The 22,338-nt window shown below is 39.4% G+C and overlaps 2 protein-coding genes across 3 annotated transcripts in view; one reads left to right on the forward strand and one right to left on the reverse strand.

Moving 5' to 3' along the window:
- Positions 1-7,604, forward strand: part of SNX8 (sorting nexin 8) — a 53,663-nt gene extending 46,059 nt beyond the window's left edge. Inside the window, exons 8-12 of the mRNA XM_044678868.1 lie at positions 529-661; positions 3,850-3,918; positions 5,141-5,290; positions 6,026-6,175; positions 7,401-7,604. Coding sequence (XP_044534803.1) covers positions 529-661; positions 3,850-3,918; positions 5,141-5,290; positions 6,026-6,175; positions 7,401-7,514 — 616 coding nt within the window. The 3' untranslated portion in view covers positions 7,515-7,604. The remainder of the gene's footprint in view (positions 1-528; positions 662-3,849; positions 3,919-5,140; positions 5,291-6,025; positions 6,176-7,400) is intronic.
- Positions 7,605-12,687: 5,083 nt separating this feature from the next.
- On the reverse strand, positions 12,688-21,825 carry NUDT1 (nudix hydrolase 1). 2 transcript variants are annotated; one of them, XM_044657426.1, is made up of 4 exons: positions 21,739-21,825; positions 19,295-19,456; positions 13,993-14,138; positions 12,688-13,326 (listed from the first exon to the last, which is right to left on the reverse strand). In XM_044657426.1, exons 2-4 carry the CDS (start codon positions 19,444-19,446, stop codon positions 13,154-13,156), a joined length of 471 nt encoding a protein of 156 aa, XP_044513361.1. In that variant the 5' UTR covers positions 19,447-19,456; positions 21,739-21,825; the 3' UTR covers positions 12,688-13,153. The 2 variants fall into 2 exon arrangements, with proteins under 2 accessions (XP_044513361.1, XP_044513362.1); XM_044657427.1 differs by lacking the exon at positions 21,739-21,825 and adding an exon at positions 21,695-21,728.
- Between the last annotated feature and the right edge of the window lie 513 nt (positions 21,826-22,338).

Here is a 22,338-nt window from a genome sequence, read left to right on the forward strand (position 1 = left end):
CTTCCCACTTTTGTTCTCTTTGTGACCTTGATCATGTCATTTAACCTCTCTAAGTCTTGGCTCCTCATTTTTAAGATGGGGATAATAATATCCATTATAACTGTCTCGGAGGGTTGTAAGGAATATTAAATTAAATAATGTATGTACTCTGTAAGTAATCTCCTCATATTTGGGCAATTTGGGGAGAATATGCATTTTAATGTTCTCAATATCTGACCATTTCTTTAAGGATGACTGATGTGAAAAAAACAGAGGGCTCTATTAGTGTCTTTGAGAGATCAGGAAAAAGGGGAAAAGGCCTCCATCATGTTGTGTGGACCACCCCTGGTTCTAAACTTATGGGAGGGTATGAATAAAAATAGCTTAAGTGAGGCAAGCATGGATAGGCTGCTGTCTTGGAGGCACCTCCAAAGATAATGAGCCCACAGATTCACAAGTAGCATGAAACCATGTCACTTGCCAAACTTTTTTGTTTAGTAAAATTCAAGATTTGATGAACAGAAATTTTTTCTTCTTTCTTTAACTCAGTGCTTTAGGATCTGACACAACACCGCTACCCTCCTGGGCCACAATGAATAATAGCACATGGGGGACCCTAAAACAGGCCTTAAAAGGCCTCTCTGTTGAATTTGCACTGCTGGCTGATAAAGCTGCACAACAGGTATGTGTATCTGGAATCTCTGCATTTATTTTAAAGGGATGTTCTCTATTAAAGTCTTTATGAAGATCTCTTTTTTAGGTAAACTTCAAAGTTTTGAGTCCAATGAGAGGGGAAAATTGTCTTTCGTATAATCCTTATAAATTCCATGAGACAGTTCAGCCATTTACTGATAGCAAAAATAAATTTGAGTTGGATTTCTCAAAAGAATTTGTTTTGCCAGAGATTAGAAGGCATAAGCTAGCCTTGAAAATGTAACTTTGAAATCTCTAGTCTGTTACTCCTTGATGAGCCTGGAGCTTTCCATTTTATTTACTATCTGTATAATTTGTGTTGGGTTATGCAGTGACCTAGTTCATCAGACTGTAACTAAACTCCCCTCCCTTCCCCCCCCCCCCCCCCCCCGTGTTCCCTGTTTTTTAGATTCTAAATACTCAATTAAGGTACTGAAAATGCTCTTTTGCAACAGCCATTTATATTTTTAGAAATCAATATAGAATTTTAATGACTGTTAATTCAAGGATAATATAGTTATGAGAAATAAACAAGGTTCATCTGCATACTAGTTTTATTATAAAACTAAGGGGAGAGGGAGTTCCCTACCTCCTTTTCACACAACATGTAGTTCTGACTAGCAGATAAATAATGCAAATTATGTTGGAGAATTTTTATGACTCTGGTACCTTATTTGACTCCACAGTTGCATAGTTAAGTAATAAGAACTGAGAATAACTGAAGTGTCCTCATCTGAGCCAAATGCCAAACAGCTAGGGGCTTTCCTATTTAATGGTTGGGTGCCCATTGATGAGTTTTATGATCAAGAGATAATTAGATTAGTTCATGGGCCTGGAAAGTCCTGGGTTTCCTTCCTTCTTTGTTGCTACTGTCATTATCTTAGTTGTTATAATATTGACTTTAGGCACCTACTTATGCTCGTGTCGTTTTGTAGGCCTACCAGTTACCCTTCTTTCTGCTTTGGGGAGTTTGGAAATAAAAATGAAGTGTGAATTTTCTTTGATTTCAAATAAGAGGCATTTTAAAGTAGTTGGTAGACCACTGAATCTGGAGTTAGTGGAATCTTATCCTGGCCTTGTAATGGTAGTTATTCTGTCAAGAATATGTTAAGGGCCTTTTGAGTGGATTGAATTACCCTCAGCCAGGCCCATAACTTCACTAGGCTTCAATTTCTTTTTTCATGAGATAGGCATATGACTCTACATAATATTTAAGGGACTTTCTAGAACTGTGTTTTCTAATATAGTAAAGACTATTTTGATTCTTAATCTTTGAAGGATGACTGAGTTTTTGTGGGGAGTAGCCAGGAAATAACATGTTATATTCTGTATTTTTTTAAGAAATACTGCTTTATGAGTTTTAGAAAAATTTCCTCAGTATTTTCTACTCTTCTTGGCATCCTTAGAACATTTTAGGCATGTTTTAATGAAATTCATGATGATGAGGGGGAAATTATGATGATTAGAAGTATATAACTAGGGGACTGCTAGGTGGCTTAGTGGATTGAGAACCAGGCCTAATGAGTTTTGTGACCCTGGGCAAGTCACTTAAACCCTATTGCCTCACCCCTTACTGCTTTTCTGCCTAGGAATCAATACACAGTGTTGATTCTAAGCTAGAAGGTAAGGGTTTAAAAAAGAAAATAGTATGTAGCTATTTCTTTGGTATGAAATTGGCATTTGAATAAAGGCTACTGGCACACTTGACATTTTAGGTTCAAAGCATTGGTATGTGAACTGGATATGATTGTAAATGGTAGGTTTGGAAGTAAGAACTGCCATTACTCATCCTCACTAGGCAAGTAAGGAAGTTTTCACTTTTTAGTGAGATGGGAATATGATGTACTCCCCCAACCTATCAAGCTCTTTCCTTTTCAGTTTCACATAACATCTTACTTTTCCCATTAAGCCTTATTAGATGAATTCAGCTTGAGAAAGATTATAGATTTTAGATTTGAAGAGTAGAAAGGCCATCAGAGGGCTTATAGTTCAGTCTGCTTTGTGGCATTTTGGATAGTCCAGTGATAGGTAGAGGCTGTGGTTTTAGGTGTGTGTGTAGATTAGAAAAGGAAGTATTTTTCCCTGGGATCTCTCTCCAGTTTCATGTACATTGTTTTAGAAGTAAAGGTGCCATATTTTAGCTAATTGTTCTATAGGAGCATCATGGATGTATCAGGTACAGGTACCAGGAGTAGAGGGTGCTGTCTCTTTCTCTTCTTTACTCTTGTTGTTCCAAGTTACCTGAAAGCAGTCATTGGCCTGGATTGCAGTTTTGTACTGCTTAAAGTTTGGGGCCTAGAGCATTTGTACCAATTTAATGTATCTCAGATCCCATGACTGGTTAATTGAGCCTGAACTAGGTGTCCCTCCTAGGCAAGTGTTTTTTCCCCCCTGAAAATAACAATGTTAATTCCTATTTTTTTTTTAAATCCTTACCTTTTGTCTTAGAATTGATACTAAGGGCTAGGCAATTGGAATGAAGCTGTGCTACCTAGCTGCCCCATGTCATTACTTTTCTAAAAAAATTTAAGTCAAGTTGATAAGCATTTATTAAGCACTCTATGTGCCAGGCACTCTGTTAAACATTGGGGAGCCAAAGAATGGCAAAAAGAGTCCCTGCTCTCATAGAGCTCAGTTGATTGGAATTTAAATAATGATTTCTAGTTCCTTTTGCCTCCAATATTTGGGGATTATGACTACAACTGTAAAAATGTCAAACTGAGATAGCAAAGCATTGAGCAGAAGTGGACAGTCATCTTTTTTAGAGCCAAGACTGTTCATATTGTCAGTGAGCCATAGTGTTCTTGGCTTTTTTCACTTACCCCCATTGCTTCTGCCTTTTGTCACTTTGTGAGGATGATAATAGTGTGTTTTGATGGTGGTTTGAGGTGGCAGCGGTCTAGTGAGAAGAGCTTTCAATCTGACGTTGTATCTAGGTTCAAATATCATTTTCGACCCTAGTTTCCTTATTTGTAAAATGAGGGAATTGGATTAGGATCTCTTAAGGTCTAAGCTTCTAGTTTTAAACCTCCAATTTTATTAAAGGATGATTCTGAATTGACTCCAGATAGGATTTGGAAAGAGGCTTTAGGTAACAAGTAAGTTGGAGAAATTTTAATGATGGGTTTCTGACTGGGTATGACGGATGTGCTGGTTATTTCACTCCTTGTTTTCTAGGGTAAACAGGAAGAGAATGATGTGGTGGAGAAATTAAACCTCTTCTTGGATTTACTCCAGTCCTATAAAGTAAGTTTTGGCTGTTTCCTTGCTGGAGAGAGACCTTTTCAGAATGGTCTTCTGACCTTTCCAAGGTATAACTCTTTTCAGGGCATAGAAAACTAGTAGAGCAAAATGAAGAATAAAATATGACATCATATCCTTGGAAGACTCCACATAACTCTTCTGCTTTTATTGTATTATCCTGGCCCATATTCTTCAGGAAAATTTAAGATTTTTTCATGTTATATTAACAAGGAAAGAATGAATTGTTAACCTGTAAAAGAGAAGATTGGGGTGGGAAAGAGGTACATAATAATTATTAGCTATTTGAAAAGTGTCATATAGAAGAGGGATTAGACTTTTTTTGCTATAGCTTCTGAGAGCAGAACTAGTTTCATATTTTATAGGAAGGCAGATTTTGACTCAGTAAAGACTTTTTTACACAATTTGAGGCTCCCACAAGTGGAAATATTGAAGTGCAAGGTGGCTGACATAGATAATGCAGATGGGATTATTACATGGGTGGTTAGATAAAACTGAGGTCTTGGATGACTTCTGAGATCCTTTCTAGTGCTGATATTTTATGTGTTTCTTTTCGTGAGATTCCTTTTTGGGGGATGCTCCAAGATACACTGAGGTTAAAATACCTCAAGATGGATGTCAAAAGTCTTCAGTATTTCTACATATGGATACTGGCACTTCAATTAACCAGTGTCTCTACGTCATGGATTGTACTTTCATTTAGTAAACTTCTTTGTCCTTTGGAAGATTTTCTTTCCCCAAACTTTGATTAGGACCTGAGTTCAAGGTCTTTGTAATTTGCAGTCAGCTCTCCACAAAAATCATGAGAGTGGTGGGTCAAATTAGGAACTAATATATCTTTGTGAAGTTTTATGGATTGCAACTCATCTTTTGTTCTGCTCTATGCTTTGTGCATTTTTGTGCACAAAATTTTGAGCACAAAATGAGTCAAGGTGTTTTTCTGCCTTTTTTTTTGAGGAAGAGAACCTATTTCTTTGTTAAACTTTCATATTGGGAGGTAGGTATAGCTTCCACACAGTGCCCCCTATATGCCCGACCCTCCCATTTGGTCCTCCCCTTTCAGCAGGTTTTCCTCTTCAGGAAGGGAAGTGAAAGTAGAAGAAGCAGAGGACTCGGGCATTTATTTATTTATTTTTGTTTCTCTGCAGTTGGCTCTTAGGGGGTGGGGGTGGTTAGTGAATGTACCTTACTTCCCTTTCTGTTCTAGGATCTCTGTGAGAGACATGAAAAGGGTGTGCTTCACAAGCACCAGCGAGCTTTGCACAAGTACAGTATGATGAAGAAGCAAATGATGAGTGCCACAGTGCAGAACAGAGAACCAGAGAGTGTGGAGCAGCTTGAGTCCCGCATAGTGGAGGTAGGGGCCTGGCAGCTATTGCTGCAAAACAAAATGGTGAGGGGCAGCGAGGTGGCTCAGTGGTCTGAGAGCCAGACCCAGAGATGAAGGTCCTGGGTTTAAATGTGGCCTCAGATACTTCCTAGCTGTGTTACCCCAAGCAAGTCATTTAACCCCCATTGTTTATTGTTTAGGCTTTACTGTTCTTCTGCCTTGGAATCCATAAACAGAATTGATTCTAAGATGGAAGGTAAAGATTAAAAAAAACACCAAAACATGACAGAAGAAAACAGATGGAGACCAGTCTCGCCTTTGGTTATTAGGCAGACAGACAAATTGTAAAAAAAAAATGCAGGCCAAGAAATACTTAAGAAAGAATTCCAGACTGCCTTTTGAGTTGAAAAGTCAGTTTGAATTTGTATTTTACTTGCTTTCTTCCAGTTGGCCCCATTGCATGAATAACCCCAAAAGTATGATTAATAAACAAGGCTGGTGATACAATGGAATTTATATCATATATAGATATACTGACTAGCAGGTGTCTGAAAGTGTTTTACAACTGATTTTTGTGCTTTTCCCCCACTTGACAGTTTCAAAACATTATGCTAAGAGAATTTTCCTTCCCTTTGGCTTCATTGGTCAAATGAATGAAAAAAGGATCATCTCTGTACTCTGGGATGATATATATCTGATAAAAAATGTTGCTCCTCTTGAGATACATCTAGACATACTTCTCAGTGATTCTTTCCTTTTCAGCAAGAAAATGCAATTCAGATAATGGAACTCCGGAATTATTTCTCTTTATATTGCCTACATCAAGAAACTCAACTTATTCATGTCTACCTGCCTCTAACTTCACACATCTTAGGAGCCTTTGTCAACTCTCAGATACAAGGCCACAAAGAGGTGAATATTTGCCTTCTGTCTTGTCAAAATCTAACCTAGTGGTGTAGCTAAGAGATGCCATTTTATTCTATAGTTATTCTGGCTTTAAGGATGGTGCTCCCTGTTATTAATCTTTTGGGAAAAAAGAATCTATGCAAGATATTAGGTATGAATTAAGTATGGAAGATAAAAAAATGAAAATTCTTTTCAAACTGCATTAATTCAACTTGGAGCTAGAATTTTCAAGAATTCCATATATGATTCTGTTGGGCTATATAGATAGGAACTGTAGATTTCTTTTTGAGTAAGTTGAAAAAGCTAATTCTGTATTCTGAGCTTTAGCATCAGATTTTTAAAAGGGTTTGGATGTATACTAATTTTTCCCAAAACTTTCAGGGATTGGGCATAATATTTTTAGTCTTTGAAATGAAAGGCAATACATTATTTTTTTCCAAGAGTTTTATAGCAACCTGCCATTTATGTCTATATTTGTATGCACCTTTATCTGCCTATATACAGTAGTTTGTTTCTCTATTTTAGCCCTTATTTCTTAAACAATGAAGCCAGCCTTTCAGAAGAAATATTGAAATCCTGAGGAGAATATGAGAGGCAAGGTCAGGAAGACCTTGCTATTATGGCTGTTGTTAATTTTGGATCCTAGTACTTAATATAGTATCCTATAATCAGTGGGCATGGCACATATACAACAGGCCCAATCTCATTATGACACAACTGCCTAATAACGATTTCTAGTCTTTGAATGATAAACCACTTATTGGAAAAAACATTCATTCCCAAATAACAAAGGAACTTGGTATTTAACTTGCATCAGCACAATCCTACTGAATAATCTCCATGGCCAATTCCTGGGTAATCATTAAATGGAACAGTTGGAAACTGTCCAACAAAGAAGTGAAGAATTACAACATTTCTATTCCTGTGATTTCCTATTCCCAATCTTCCCTCCACTTGATATCTTTTAGCAGTGTTAAGACATTTTATATTTACAAAAGAATTTATTTCTAAAAAGAGAATGGATATATGTGGCTTCATGTTTAGCTGTCACCTAATTAGATCGCTCACTTTGCCCTGCTCAGTGTTCTAGATTTCAAGGGGCTACCCCACCCCAAAGCAGTCCTTGGTCTCTGCTGTTCTTTTTACTTAGGTTGACTTTTTAAAAGTGTATATTTCAACAGGATGGATGATTCATTAGACTTTCTGATCTATTTTTTTTCTTCTCCTTCAGATGAGTAAAGTTTGGAATGAACTGAAGCCCAAATTAAGCTGCCTCTTTGCAGGACCCAACAACATGCCAACACCACCACGATCACCACAGGAGGGCAATCTGTTTTCTCATTAGTGCCTGGACAGGACTGCCTGGGTTTTAGGCAATGCTAAAAGTACCCTTCCAGCCTTACTAAAACATATCACCAAACCGTGTCATTGTGTATTTCCCTTAAAACAATAGCTGCCAGTCTCTGGTGCTCACAGATGTTTGGAATGACTGGGACCTGAGCAGAAGACCCTGATTCACTAAGAGTCTGATTTAGAATTCCTGTCTTGTCCTCTTCCTCCTCCCCTTTCATTTCATAGCACTCAGTGGCAAGTTCGAGGGACACCATAGGATACTTCAGGGAGGTAAAAGAATGCTCTCAGATGCTAAGGGTGGAAGGCCCACTCATGGTGATTGGTCATACTCTTCCTCTTACTTAAATCCACTTTTTCCCTCCTCCACCCTCGTCCTCAATACATACACTCTGGTTTCTTCTCTGGCAGTGAGAAGCAATAGATGTACCTTCTGGTCTCCAGAAGGCTGCTGGGAGATTAGGGATGACATTCATTTAAGTGAAGTTGTCTGAGGGTGAATTATGACAGCTGCTTAGTTTTTTCAAGGGACAGATAAAATTATTCAGAATTAATTGAATTGCTTTACCTTCTAGGGGTCAGGATTAACTGAACAGATGAGTAAGGGTGAGAAGAGGGTGAAGTTCAAATATATAACATGTTTATCTCGGTGTAGCCATGCCTTTTTATTGAAATAATGTTAGTGGTTTTTTTCCAAATGAATTTTCAGTGAAAAGTCTAAAAAATAATTATTTAATGCTATTGAACACTCTTGAACAAATTCCCTTACACTAGGTCTTTTCAGTTTCTCTGTGTGTTTGTATATATGTGTACGTGTATATGTGTGCGTGTGCGTGTGTGCAGAAGAGAACTATTTTGCTTATGGAGGGAGTTGTTAGCTGGTAGGTACAAACAGTATTAGTTTTCTGTGAGACAAGCTACCGTGTCTATTCCTGGCAGCTAGAGACAAACACTAGGAACCTTGGTAGATTACCAGATTCATTCTAAATTTGGCAAACACTGCCATATTTCATTTTCCATTCCTCCACTTTTACCCTCTTATGTACTTAATGACATGATCTGTCTTATTGTACAACAAAAGGACCAAAATATTTGACATATTAAGGTGAACTAATTGAATAGTCTGTCATGTTAGAAACTAATTCTCTAGAAAGATAGCAGGCTTTTATTTTGGTTGTTTATTTAGGAGAGTATGGGATATACCAAGTTAAGATGGGTGTGGTGAAGATGAAATGAGGAAATCAGAAGATTATGATTTTTATTTCAGTCATGCTTAAATATATTAACCTTTACAAGAGAGAATCTTAGGGAATTTCTTAGGGAATTAAAAATAAAACAACCAGCTAGTTTCCTGATGGCACAACTCCTGGTTGAGGTAGTGGAACATTCCTGTTCATTTCAGTCTCTCCCTTCCCTTAGCCCAGCTCTTACTCAATGGAGTTTATTGTGTAACCCTTCAGGTCTGTTTTCTACTTTATGATGATGTGGGAGAGTTCTCAGATATCCTCTGGTGGAGACTTGTAGGGATAGGTGGTGTCATTTCTTGCCTTAATATGCTACTATTCCAGATCCTTAGCTGAACTTTTTTTATGGGATTGAAAATAAACTGGACTTCTTCATCAGGGACTTCTGGGTCTATTTAGACTTTGCTTTTCTCATTCGTGTAAAGACAAAATAATTAGAAAAGTCTCTAAATGGGCAGCATGACTTCTGAAAGTTTAAAAAAAATATTGTCCTCCTAGAGTATTTGTCAGGTTCCAAGGAGATTTCCTCCACTATTTTAATGTTGTATTCTGACCTTCTCTAAGTATTTAAATATATAGCATAAATGATTCTGGAATAAAAATAGAAGGCACCAAGCATTTTCTCTAGCTACCGGAGAAGGAATCAAAAATAACCAAAAATACTTGATTTATGCAGATAAGCTAATTCATTTTTCTGGCACAAGCAAAATGAGGGCTTTTCTTTGCGGAACTCGAATGGCTGCGCCAGGGGTCTGATTTCAAAGCACATTACTGTATTGGACTCATTCAAAGAGGATATGAGTGGAAGTACAAGACTTGTGAGTAGTGTACTTCATGTGGCATGTCAGCACATTCTTTAGATGCTTGCTTTGCATTCATGAAGTAGATGGAGGCATAAGGGTCATTTGGTAGAAAACACTAATGGCACCTGGGTCTGTAACTTACTGCCTAAAGACTCATATCTTCCCTCCTGCTAGGAAAGCTGACCTTTGCTTGTAAAAGTGAATGTGACATTTAAAACAGCAGGTGATGTAAAGTGGTATATTTCTACTGTTGAACACATTGATTCTCTGAAAAGAGAAGGTGCCAGGCTTTAGTCAGAGCCTAAAAATAGTACTGAAGTTTTGTTTTGAGAATTACTGGTCTGTAACTAGAGTCGCCAAGAGAAAGGTAGAGAGTCTTTGTCTTCATGATCTCTGCCTGCCCTACCATCCAATCCCCTTTTTACCGAAATAAGGTCTATACCCACTTGGAATGGATCAATACTCCTTTTTTTTTTGTGCTGCTCCCTTTTATACTGTGATTTGCTTAAGCCATATAACATAAAATGTATTTGTACAAACCCTGTGGGGCCTTTTCCTTCCTGTCTACACAGCTGTGCTAAGTGTGCTAAACACAACTTCACTGCTATTACATTGAAGTCTCCTGGGGCTGCTAAGTTGCATGTTATCCCGCCTTGAGTCTTTGTAGAGATCCTAGGAGAATATGCCACAGTCTAGGTCATGGTTAGAGTACCTGTAGTAGAGAGATCCAGACATGGCCTCCTTGCCCTGGATATTCTAAACATGATAAGTGATTGGAATAGGTGGGGGTGGGGATGGCAAGAAGATGTCTGCTTTTAGTATTAGGGCCCATTGCAGATGCAGTCAGTATGTCCCTCCAGCAAAAATAAAAGCAAACAGCCAGAAGAGCTGTGGCTCCTTAAGGGGTAGATATCAACTACCATTAGTTTAAGAACTTTCAGTTGGCATGCTGGCCAGGCATTAGTTAGATCTTATGAGAGATGCATTAAAAAAGAATATAAAGTGTATATATATAAAGGGGGTGGGGAGAGGGAGAGAGGGGTTACCCTAACTTAAAACATTCACTTGAAGGAAAATTAATACCAAAGAGTTTCTGCAAACTTTTTTCCCTCTTCTTCTGTACTAATCGTGATGCTTTGAGAGCTTGGAGTAAAATGTGACTAAGTCATGAGTTAAATCAGATGTGTTAGGACATTATTTTCTCAGTATGTACCAACAGTATATTCTCTTTGAGGAACAAAACTTTTTAGAAGCAAAGGATAAATGGGTAAATAGGCTCTTCTTCAAAGCCAGTTCTTCAGTTTTTTGGAGAGGTGTTTGGAGTCCATTTCAGCAGCCCTTTTTCTGGGAGCATTTCTGCTGCCCAGTTACAGTGGAATGGACTATGGTAACAAGTCGAATCAGACTTCTGCTTGTTCCCTACTAAGGAGAATTTCTATATTATCAAGAGCTGAAAAAATCCTCATACTTTACTCTTAATAGCTGTATTTTACTTAGAGACCTATTCTTTTTGGATCCTATCTTTGAAAAAAGTTATTAATGGATTCTTTAGGGACATTATAATTGTAAACAATAACAGAAGTTTTTTGATGCAGCTATTGGTATTGTGCATCCTAATGGTATCCCCTTAAGAGTTTGAAGAGTATTTCGAGGGAGATAGGAGAGGGAATGAGAGGGAAACTAAACCTTAGTTGTAGAATGATCTGAGTAGATCAGGAAACTTCCTTTTCAACATGATGTCTTAGTCCCGAGTCAAGTATGACTGTAAGATATTCCTGAGGAGCCATTTGCTGGATCAACTCTAACTGTAGGGGCAGTGGAGGTATACAATTCCCAGGGAATTGGTCTGAGACTTGGAAATAGCTTATGCAGGTTGCAGGTCTAAAGGCTCTCCAGGTAGATTGGCTTCCCATTATATTCTTCAGAGGGACCAATCCTCTCAAAGGAAGGCCATTAGTATGCACAGTAGCCTAACATCAGTGTCAAAAAATCATAAACTTCAGGGGAAAGTGAGTCAGGGTACACTGTTACGAATATGGAATGATGCTTGCCATTCCAAAAAATAGTAACTTCTGACATGGCTTAGACCAATATTGAAACTTAATGGCATAAATAATTATGGAGTTTTAGTAAGGGAAAGCATGTCTTTATTATTTTGGACTCCATAAATGTTTTTTGGAGTTGGAGATTTTTGACACAAATAATGGTATAGATGTGAAACTTTATATTAAGTGGTCCTTAATGGTTCTATCTTAGATCCTACCCACTCTTTAGGAGCTTTGAGTTATTCAGCAATATTTAGGAAAAAGCCCTTTAGTGAACACTCTACATTAGAGAGGTACTTGTGGAAGAGATGCTCATCTTGGGAAACCTGATGTGAGGACTGATTGGAAACTTGGTTTGACTGAAGTGAAGACCGTTTCCTGGTTGGGGCTGATTTACCATTTCTTTTGCTTTGCTGTACTAGTTTTATGTATGAAGCACTTTATCAAATTGCAGGAATTAGTTATTACTACAGCTGATGAACTGGAAAATGTTTACAAATGATTACACTCCAAAACCTTTATCAATAAAACATATATATGAACAAATGTTATTAAATGTATTTGCAAGAGGCGTGCGACAGGTCTAAGTTACTGTGTGTGGTTGGCTTTCTCTGCTTATCTGCCTTCTGTAGAATTATATTGAGGCAGGGTGGTGTATTAGAAAGAGCACTGGGTTAGGATGAGACCCAAGTTCTTAGTACTGGCTCTGCCACCTCTGAGCCTTGTGAACTCAGACAAGTCACTCAACAACCTCTGGAGCCCCAAGTTTCCTCATGTAAGACAGGGGCAACCTCACAGTGTGATTTTTCAGCTTAAATAATGAAAATGCTTTGTAAAATATAAAGAACTCTTTAAATGGGAGCTTGTACTATTATTACTCTTATAAGCTGGTAAAATGTTACTGGTTTGTTAGATGAGGGAAGACTCCCATGTTAAGGAAGTAGGTACTTATTTTCTCCTTAAAGAATGAGAGGTTCTGACAAGCTCAGTGTATGAATTCAAAGGGATGATTTCGAAATAGTCTCTCAACTTAGAAAGCCCAGAAAGAATCCAGTCAGCACTTTGCAAATCACATGCCATGTTTTTATTTTTCATTATCTGTCAAAATCTTCAACAGGAAAAGAAAGAAGCCTCTTGGTTCTAGGATATAGGAAACATCCCACTTCTCTGTGGTGGCTGTTGCCCCCTAGTGTGGGCTATTAGCATGATTCTTTGACAAATACTGCACCTTGGATCAGTCCCATACTTTTAACACTTTGAACCAAATGACCCTTGTGGTTCCTGGTCCATTCAACCTATGAGCCATTCCTGGGGGCTCTTACTATGTGACAGGTACAATTGCAAGAAAATAATTCGTGGTCTTACATTATCTTCTTGTGCCCCAAACAGATACCAGGTATTAAATTGCCTTAAAAATTAAAGACAGTGAAACCCTTCCCTAAATTCCACACAGCCTAAATAAATTGAGGCTATATAACAGCCAACTTCCCTTGCCCATATAGACTTAAATATATCCTGTTAAAGGCACCGGTTTCTCTCTTTTTAGACAATTTCCACTTCATTCAATGTGTAGCTTAGGATAGTATCTTGTCCCTGGAACTTAAAATATCCATGGAATTTCTTCTTTTGGAGCATTAGTGGAAACCAGTAGCTGTCATCTGGCCACATATCTCTGAAAGGAACCTGCTCCAACTGGAACCACTGGGGACGCATTTCTATACCAGAGTAGAGAGAAAAAAATTCATTCATTTGAAAACAAATACAACTTTTATTCTTTGGAACCTAAACTCCATCAACATTTCTAACTCTTTAGTTTTACATGCAAGGGTTCAGCTAGTTTGCTAGTTGGTATAGGGGCAAGAGCGATGAATTTGGAGTCAGTTGACCTTGGTTCAGATAATCAGTATGTGATGAAACAAAGATTGACTGACTAGATCTGAAGTCATTAGCAGAAGTTCAACAGCTCCTCCTCCTGGAAACATCAAAGGTCTACTTGCTACCTGAGTGACTGAATAATGAATTCTCTCTGGGCTCTAAAATGAAGGGGTATAATTGGATCATCTTTGAGATCCCTTTCTGCCATAAGTCCTATAACCCTATCTCATTTCATCACAAAAGGGATATTGTGGAAATGCCCTGATCTCAAGGCAAATTACACAAGGCTTTGTTCCATTTGTTTGACTTCCTTACAGCTAGCTAAAACAGTGGCACTAAGGTGGGGATGAATGGAAAACCAGCCAGGCAGAAATCGGGGTTGCAAAGTTTGTCTTAACGCAGTGTACAGTTGACAGCCATGCTTTCTGAATCAATTGTCCATGCTATATTTGGGTGGAAAGGGATGCAACTTGTTTGAAACTACCAACAACACACACACTGCTTACCATCACTTTCTTTTGGAGTCCCGTGAAAACTATCCGCATAAAAGATGTGAACATCCATCAGCTCTGTGTTACCTACAAATTCAAATGTGATTTTTCCTATCTTCTGCAGAGTGTCCACGGACAGTCCACTCTCCTCCAGTAGTTCCCTGTATTAGTAGAAAAGGGGACACCACTGAACAAAGACTTCATTCTTAAAAATGAGGAGAGTAGAGGGGAGAATGCTAAGCACCTTGGGATATTCTGACAAGCTTGGCTTTTCATGCTATTTCCTACCTCATTGCTTTCTAGGTTCTGGTCTTTTTTTTTTTTTTTTTTTAAGGATGCATTTTTATTGAGATCTTCTAGATAGCCATAAATTTCCTCTCTCCCCTCTCTGCCATTTCTTATAACAAAGAATTTTTTTTTTAAACAGGAAGAGGGAAAAAAAGTCAGCATGGTATATTTTAAAAATTCTGACATCATACACAATATGCTATCTGCACCCAAGGATTCCCCCTTTCTGCTCCCCCCAACTTTGGCAGAGGAGTTGGGGAAAGTACCTCCTGTTTCTTCTTTGGGGCCAAGACTGTTCTTGGTAATTTTGCAACATTTATTTTTATTGTTTTGTGGTGGTAGTTCTATTTATGTTGTAGTCATTGTGCATCTGGTTTCATGGCTCTGTTTGGCTCCTTTTCTACAACAGCATCTTGTCCAGATAATTTTTACTAAGGCTCTGCATTGTTTGGAGGATCTTTGAGCAAAATGAATTAATTAGCTCCCAGACCTCTGTTGTTTCCAGAAGGAGCTGTTTGATTTCTAGTAATGACTTCAAGTATAGGCAACTTTTGATTATCCATGTACTAATTATCTGCAACAAAATTTTAATTCCAGTCTCTAGCAACACACTGTATTCCCAGGACACTTCCATAACTAACCAAACAATATGTGCTTGGGGGATGAAATTTAATTTTACTATTACCCAAAGCAAAATAGAATTAGGATGGCAAATCTTATGTTGCTACTTACAGTATCTTGGGGAAAAACCTACATAAATGTACAATTAGGTCAGAAATGAGTTTTGTGAATCAGCCACTATTTTGGGTTATCTCATCCACTACTTGTTTTCATTAGGGTAGCTCATTGAGAGTTCGCTGTATAAGGGCCTAGTATGAGCCAGATATATTACATTTAATTAGCTATGTATGTTTTAACAATGCTTATGAAAATACAGCTGGTATGCCACAGGGATTTAAGTCTGCCCAGAACAAAGGAGTTCATGTTAGAAATCTTAAATTATCTAAGCCTGCCACTAATTTTCTGACCTTTGGCAAATGAATTTTATTCGGTTCCCACACTTGGGAAACTAAGCCAGGAAACGATCTACATGAATATTTTTCTTTTATTTTTTTGGTTTCCACAAAATACATACTATATTAAGTCTGGCCAGTTTTATGCAATTTTACTTCATTCTTTTATCTCCATTCTCAAAGGTAAAATAGAAACACAAAGTATAATTACTTTCCTTGCTTATAACTGTTGGGATTTCAGTAACAAGCATAAGGGAAGCTTTGTTAATTTAAAAAATCATTAGGTTAAATGGTTTTATTTAGACTAATGTATTCTTCAGCTTGCAATATACCTTGACCTTACTGTCAAGACTAGGAAATAAAATTCCCATCTGTTGTCTTAGCTCTGCTATCTCAGATGTGTAAACATAACTGATATTTTGAAAGGTGGAATCTGTTCATCTGAGATGGTTAATTAAAATTAGACTTGACCTAAAAAGGAATTGTGTGTCTTTTCTTTTTTTGGGGTAAATGAATCCTCAATAAAGTGTGATGGGAACTCTTAGCAGGGGCGCTAGCCTCTCTGAAGCAGCAGGGTAGTAGATCTCATTTTAAAAAAATTACATGCTGATTTAATGTTTTGACTAATTTTAGTTAATCTTCCCAGAGTATGTGGCAGTATTTGAATTATCAATAATTTCCTCCTTGGCAAAGCTAAAAGCTCTATTTCACGGGCTCTGATAATTAGACAGATGAGAGCAACATTATTCTAGTTTGCTAAAGAATTTGATTGTATGCCTGTGCCATTCAGTTCTCTAGATAGCAGGAGGAGAAACTAATGGATAATAAATTAAACAAAAATACTAAACTGATGTGCTTCTGTTAATATGAGGAAATGGGAAGGTATATGTACCACAATCCTAAGAGTTTCAGCACAGCTTGATCAGACACGCAGTTTTACTTCTTGCACCTCTGGGGAAAGTTCATTATTCCATCTCAGTTACTTACTTGACACTAATATGTTGTTGTTTTTTTAACCCTTAACTTCTGTGTATTGGTTCCAAGGCAGAAGAGTGGTAAGGGTGGGCAATGGGGGTCAAGTGACTTGCCCAGGGTCACACAGCTGGGAAGTGTCTGAGGCCGGATTTGAACCTAGGACCTCCTGTCTCTAGGCCTGGCTCTCAATCCACTGAGCTACCCAGCTGCCCCTTGACGCTAATATGTTAACTTTGTTTCTGCTGTGTTCCTGGCAGTTGATATTAGATCGCTGGACTTGGAATCAGGAAGACCTGGGTTCTCCATTTGTACCTGACGCATATTAGACACAAATTGCACCTGACATGTATTAACTATGGGGCCATAGGCAAGTCACTTCAATTCTTTGAGCCTCAGTTTCCTCATCTGTAAAATGATTTAAATAATACCTCTAGTACTTTCTCATGTACTATTGTGAAACTTGTGATAATATATGTAAATAGTGTTACCACCTTTGAAATTCCACCTAAAAATTTATGTAGGAAGACTGATTAATTGTTATATAGGAAGGTCCATTGAAGAGCTAAGAATCATTAAGTCTTTTTTTTTTGTCTGCCTTTCAACCAAGCCAGCATTCCAGGGTAGGCTGCAACTCAGACAAAGCCAATGAGGTTAGAGTAGGCCAAACCACTGAACCACTATTGTCCTGACCATCATTGAGGTTATAAGGTTACCTCTGAAACCAGAGTACATTGGTAAAAGAAAACTCTTTATGAATGTACCATAGATCCTGAAAGCCTTGACTTTGCCAGTGCAACAGAATCAAATGCTGTTTCAAGTCCAGTGAATGATGTTTTCTATGGTGCTTATTTAAATTTAGAGTTTTACTTAAGGACTAAGTGTGAAATTCCCCCTCAGAGGGCAAAAAAGTGCCACAGTCTGACAGAATAAACTATGCAGGTTCAAAGGAAAGGAGGGGAACTTTAGCTGTCTTTTTCCTGTTTTTAAACACAGTAAGTAAGGAACCAATTTCTGTGTACCCAGGCCAAAAAAGCACATTGCTTTATATAGTGCCAATTAATTAAATCCAGCAGTAGGGGAGATTCCTTCCAGGGTGAGCTTTTGCCTGCAAACTGCAACTAGGATTTTCTGGCATTTTGAGGTTCAACGAATTGGCTGGTGGGGTCTATACAAAGGAAATAGTCTTCTTTTAGGACTCTGAAGTGGCTAAAGAAAGGAGAAACTCAGGTAAGGATGTAGGTTTTTTGTTTTTTAAAACCCTTATGTCCAGTCTTAGAATCAATGCTATGTATTGGTTCTAAGGCAGAAAAGCAGTAAGGACTAGGCAAAGGGGGTTAAGTGACTTGCCCAGGATCACAGTTAGGAAGTGTCTGAGGCCAGATTTGAACCCAAGATCTCCTGTCTCTAGGCCTGGATCTTAATCCACTGAGCCACCCAGCTGTAGGTGTTGTAGGGTTTTGAGGATATGAGTGGGAGCATTTCTCTAACAAAATAGTTGGGTTCATTTTAATAAAATCCTCATGCCACGTTAATGAAGTATTTGGCTCGAAATCTCTAAAATGGCTAATAGTTTTAACCCTTAAGGGGATAACTGAGGCCTTCATGGTAAAGTTGTCTAGGCAATGATCTAATTAAGCATGTTCCTTGGAACAAAAAATAATTACCTTCATGTGATACAGTGAGATTAGCAATAGATAGTTGTGGTTGTGGGTTCTAGGGCTCTCTTTCATGTGGTATAAGACGGAGGAAGTGAATTTCCCTCATTGTGCCTCAGTTTCTTTAATATAGTAGTTAGGGGTATAATGCTAGAATTATGCTTCTGCCCCACAGGTTCCTTTTTTAAAATTTTAATCTTTACCTTCCATCTTAGAATCAATACTATATATTGGTTCTAAGGCAGAAAAGCAGTAAGAGCTGGGCAATGGGGATTTGTGACTTGCCCAGGGTCATATAGCTAGGAAGTATCTAAGGCCAAATTTGAACCCAGGACCTCTCGTCTCTAGGCCTGGCTCTACTGGGCCAACTAGCTGCCCCTTCAATGACTGTTTTATCCTGAGCCTTCTCCCTTTTTTTCATAATTTTATAGAGTTCAACTACTGTTCGAAGAAGTCTGGTCAAATGACAACTCTTCTCCCAAAGTGGAGAGAGGGAAAGGCAGACAGAAACAGAATGACAGTCCATTTATGCATCTTCTGAACACCTAGATAATTTTTTTAAATCAACTCTTGTGTCCATCCTTCCTCATGACAGTCAAAAATACCCAGGACCTCTTTTGATGATCAAAGGAGATATTATATATTAACTCTTGGCAGATCTTGAAGTGCCATATAAATGCTAGCTATTGTTATTACTATGATTTTATACTGGAGCATTTGCAAGGTTACAATGCCTTTTGTTGTCCTGATTACATAAAACAATGGCCTTTCTAGGTCTTTTAGTCATAGCCCATTCTTAGAAGGGGTGGTGTCTTAGGACTGGCAGACTTATGCCTGATTTTCTGTATCAGGACCAGAACAAACCATGAGATATGAGAGTGACAATGAAAGTGGCTGAGCACTGAGTGTCCTATTAGTATTAGATTGTATGTGTTTAGTTGTTTCAGTCGTGTCTGACTCTTGTGATCCCATTTAGGGTTTTCTTGGCAGATACCTGAGTGGTTTGTCATTTCCTTCTCCAGTTCATTTTATAGAAGAGGTAACTGAGGCACACAGGGTTAAATGACTTGCTTCGGTTCAGTAAGTCTGAGGCCAGATTTGAATTCAGATAGATGAGTCTTCCTCAAATTCCAGGCCTGGTACTATATTCACTAAGGTGACATCTAGGGGCCCCTGTTAGTTTGTATATCATTAGTCAAGTTAACTGTAGTAGATTGTGAGATTGTCTCTGATCCTTGAAACTGTTGCTTGGACTAGTGTAGAATTTAGGGATTTTTTTTTTTTCTTCATCTGGAAGTGGCCTTTTTGTTGCAATTTTTTTTTCAAAATTAAACCAAAGCTTTCCTATTGTGAAGGACCCCCTATGCTTAAACCCATTCCACTCACCTCTTGGCTCCTTCCTCAATAGTCTCTCCATCTTCTACTTTCCCTCCAAATCCATTCCATTTCCCAGCTCCAAAGCCACGTTTCTTCATTCCTAGAAGAATTTGCTGAGACTTCACCACTAAAACTAAGGTATAAATCCGAGAAGTGAACATGTTTATTTTCCTGTGGAATAAGAAAAGAAAGTGAGTAAAAATCTAGACCTACTATTCTTGTGGGAAATACTAAAGCAAAAAGGATCTGGGAATTGGTGAATAAGTCATATGAATAAATGTTAATAGCTATGTAATCTATCTGGCATTAATTGGACAACCAGCATGGTATAGTGGGTTTAAATTCCAGCTCTGCACTGTGTGGAAAGCCCTGTAGATATAACTATTATTATTATTGCTGCATAGTAGAAATAATGCTAATTAGTTTATCAGTGTCTCTTAACATGTCAAGTTTAATCTGGGCATAATTCTTTGAGTGGATTAACTGAGCCAATTTTAGATTAAAATTTGTGTAATATTTTGAAAATATCTAAGATTTTGGATTTAGTCCAGCTAGCCAAAGCTGCTCTTATCCTCAGCTTTCCCTTACCTAGGTCTTTCCCCTCCAAAAAAAAATTAGTTATGAGAAGGGCTAAGAAACTTGGTAGCCTTTTCTATGTGTAGTTTTTCGTAATGATAAGATATGAGGGTGTCAAAAAGAAGGAAATATAAATATATGGTGGTCTAGGTAAATCTGTAGGAAATGAAAGATGCCTTGAAAAATGTTACCTGAGGGGCAGCTGGGTAGCTCAGTGGATTGAGAGCCAGGCCTAGAGACGGGAGGTCCTAGGTTCAAATCTGGCCTCAGACACTTCCCAGCTGTGTGACCCTGGGCAAGTCACTTGACCCCCATTGCCTACCCTTACCACTCTTCCACCTATAAGTCAATACCCAGAAGTTAAGGGTTTAAAATAAAAAAATAAAAAAAAAATGTTACCTGAGTAACTTTCTTCTGGAGATGAACCCATTTTGTTGCTCACCCCCTTCTAGGCTAATATGGTCAACCCAGTAAACCTCTTGACTTGAGGGAGATGGAGTAGTGCCAGTCTTTCAGCTTTAAAAATCCTAGACTTCAGGACCTGGAATTAACTTTGGAAGTCATTTAACTCAATCCCACTCATTCTGAGGTTGAAAAAAAATGAGGTCCACAGATATTTCAAGTTAAGACTTTAAGAGTCTGACCAGGAGTCAGTGACAGAGCTGGTAGTAAAGCCCTGGACTGACTCCTAATCCAATACTTTTATGACACTAGAACCTTAAAGCCTGTCGCAGTGATTATATCCAGCAAATGCCTAATAAATTTCGTGTTCATAATGGGGAAAGGAAAGGCCAGGAAGTTCAGAGGGGAGTGGGCAATTGGTGAGGGTTCTGGGAAAGAATGAAAGTGGTGGCATGAGGGGTCCTAAGGAAGGGGAGACTCAGGGTCTGAGGAAAAGGCAGTGAGAGTCTCCAGAGGGGAACAAGATAAAAGAGGAAGGGTGTGTGTGTTGGGGGAAGATAAATAAGAGGTTTGTGAGGAGTGAGTTAAGAAGGGTGAGTGCGATAAGAGGATGGGGAAGACTGGGGTTTGGAAAGGGCAGGGCAGGACCTTAAGTGTCAGAGAAAAGGAGGTTTCAAGGCAGGTGTGTGTCCTGTTCTCACAAAAGGAGAGAAAAGGGGTAGGTGCCGAAATTGGGGGGGGGGCAGTCTGGGTTAAGGAAATCAAGAGGGGACAGTGAGGACCTGAAAGGAGTGAAGGGAGGATTAGGTCAGGCCCTGAGTATTGGGGTCTCCAGAGAGGGGAGGAATTTATTCAGGGAGAGTGAGGATCTGAGTAGAGAATAGGGAGGTTCAGGTTCCCCCCTCCCATCTCCCGGCCTCAGTCTCAAGAAAGGGCTTGGGGAGGGGTCTTGCAAGGGGAGAAATAGGGAGTCTAGTCGAAATCTACATGGAGGAAGGGCAGATATTGGGTTTCATCGAGAAGAGATGAATCAAGTCTGGGGCCAGGGTTGGGGGGGGCGGGGTGTCAGGACCCAGTCTGTTCTCAGGGGGGCTCTAGGAGTCGAATCCTGAGGTCTACAGTTTGGGCATGTGGGGGTTAGAGGGGGCTCAGAATTTGAGGTCGCAGGTAGTGGAGAGGGCTTCGAGAGCAGGAAAGAGGATGGGGTCTTCAAGTGCTGGATGTTGGGGTTCACAAACAGGGGACGAGGATGTCAAGGTCTGGGGTCGCGGTTTTCAAAGAGGGAACAGGGTGAGGTCTACCGATGTGAGATGTGGGGATCAGAGAAGGGACAAAGTTCTCAGGGTCTGGGGTCGTGATGTCTGGAGAAGGGAAGGCGGGAGAAAGAGGAAGGTTTCAGGAGAGATGAAGGGAGGGAAAGATGGGATCTACCGGAGGAAGGAGGCCACCACCGCTCAGCCCCGCGCTCTTAGTACCTGAATCCCAGCTTCCGAGCTTGCACCCTTGAAAATAGTTCGGCCAGGAAACATGTCTCCCCCCGCTAATCTGTGAATCGCCGCCCCATCTTGGCTCACGACCCCAGTTAAAGCCGGAACTATGTATTCTGGGAGAATAGTTTCCGGCCGCGCGTGGGGGACTGACGAGGGCAGAGCACCTGGAGCGTGGCTGCCGTGGTGTCGGCTCCATGGCTGGGTAAGTGTAGACTCCTCCTCTGCCCCCCGGAAACTGATTCCCCGGCGGCGAAGGGACCTTGGGGCACAAAGGCTCAGGCTTTCGGGACCCCGTCATCCCAGGGCGTCCCTGTGAGCCGAAAGGGAACTAAGGCACTGTGGTCATCTTGGCATTTAACCCTTTCACTTAATAGATGGGGTAACTGGGGCCCCCGCACAGGTCACGCCTAACTAGATCAGGAACAGGGCTCCAACCCAGGACTCAAGACCAAGGTTGAGGTCGATGTTACCTCATTTAGAGACACTCGTTCGGAGGAACTTGAGGATTGCATTTGTCCACCCCTTCACAAAGGCTTCATTTGTTGGGATTCTGTTATTTATTATTTACTCCTCCGAGACCCCCCA

This window comes from Gracilinanus agilis, chromosome 1 (genome assembly GCF_016433145.1).
Source record: "Gracilinanus agilis isolate LMUSP501 chromosome 1, AgileGrace, whole genome shotgun sequence".
In the NCBI taxonomy this organism is placed as follows: domain Eukaryota; kingdom Metazoa; phylum Chordata; class Mammalia; order Didelphimorphia; family Didelphidae; genus Gracilinanus; species Gracilinanus agilis.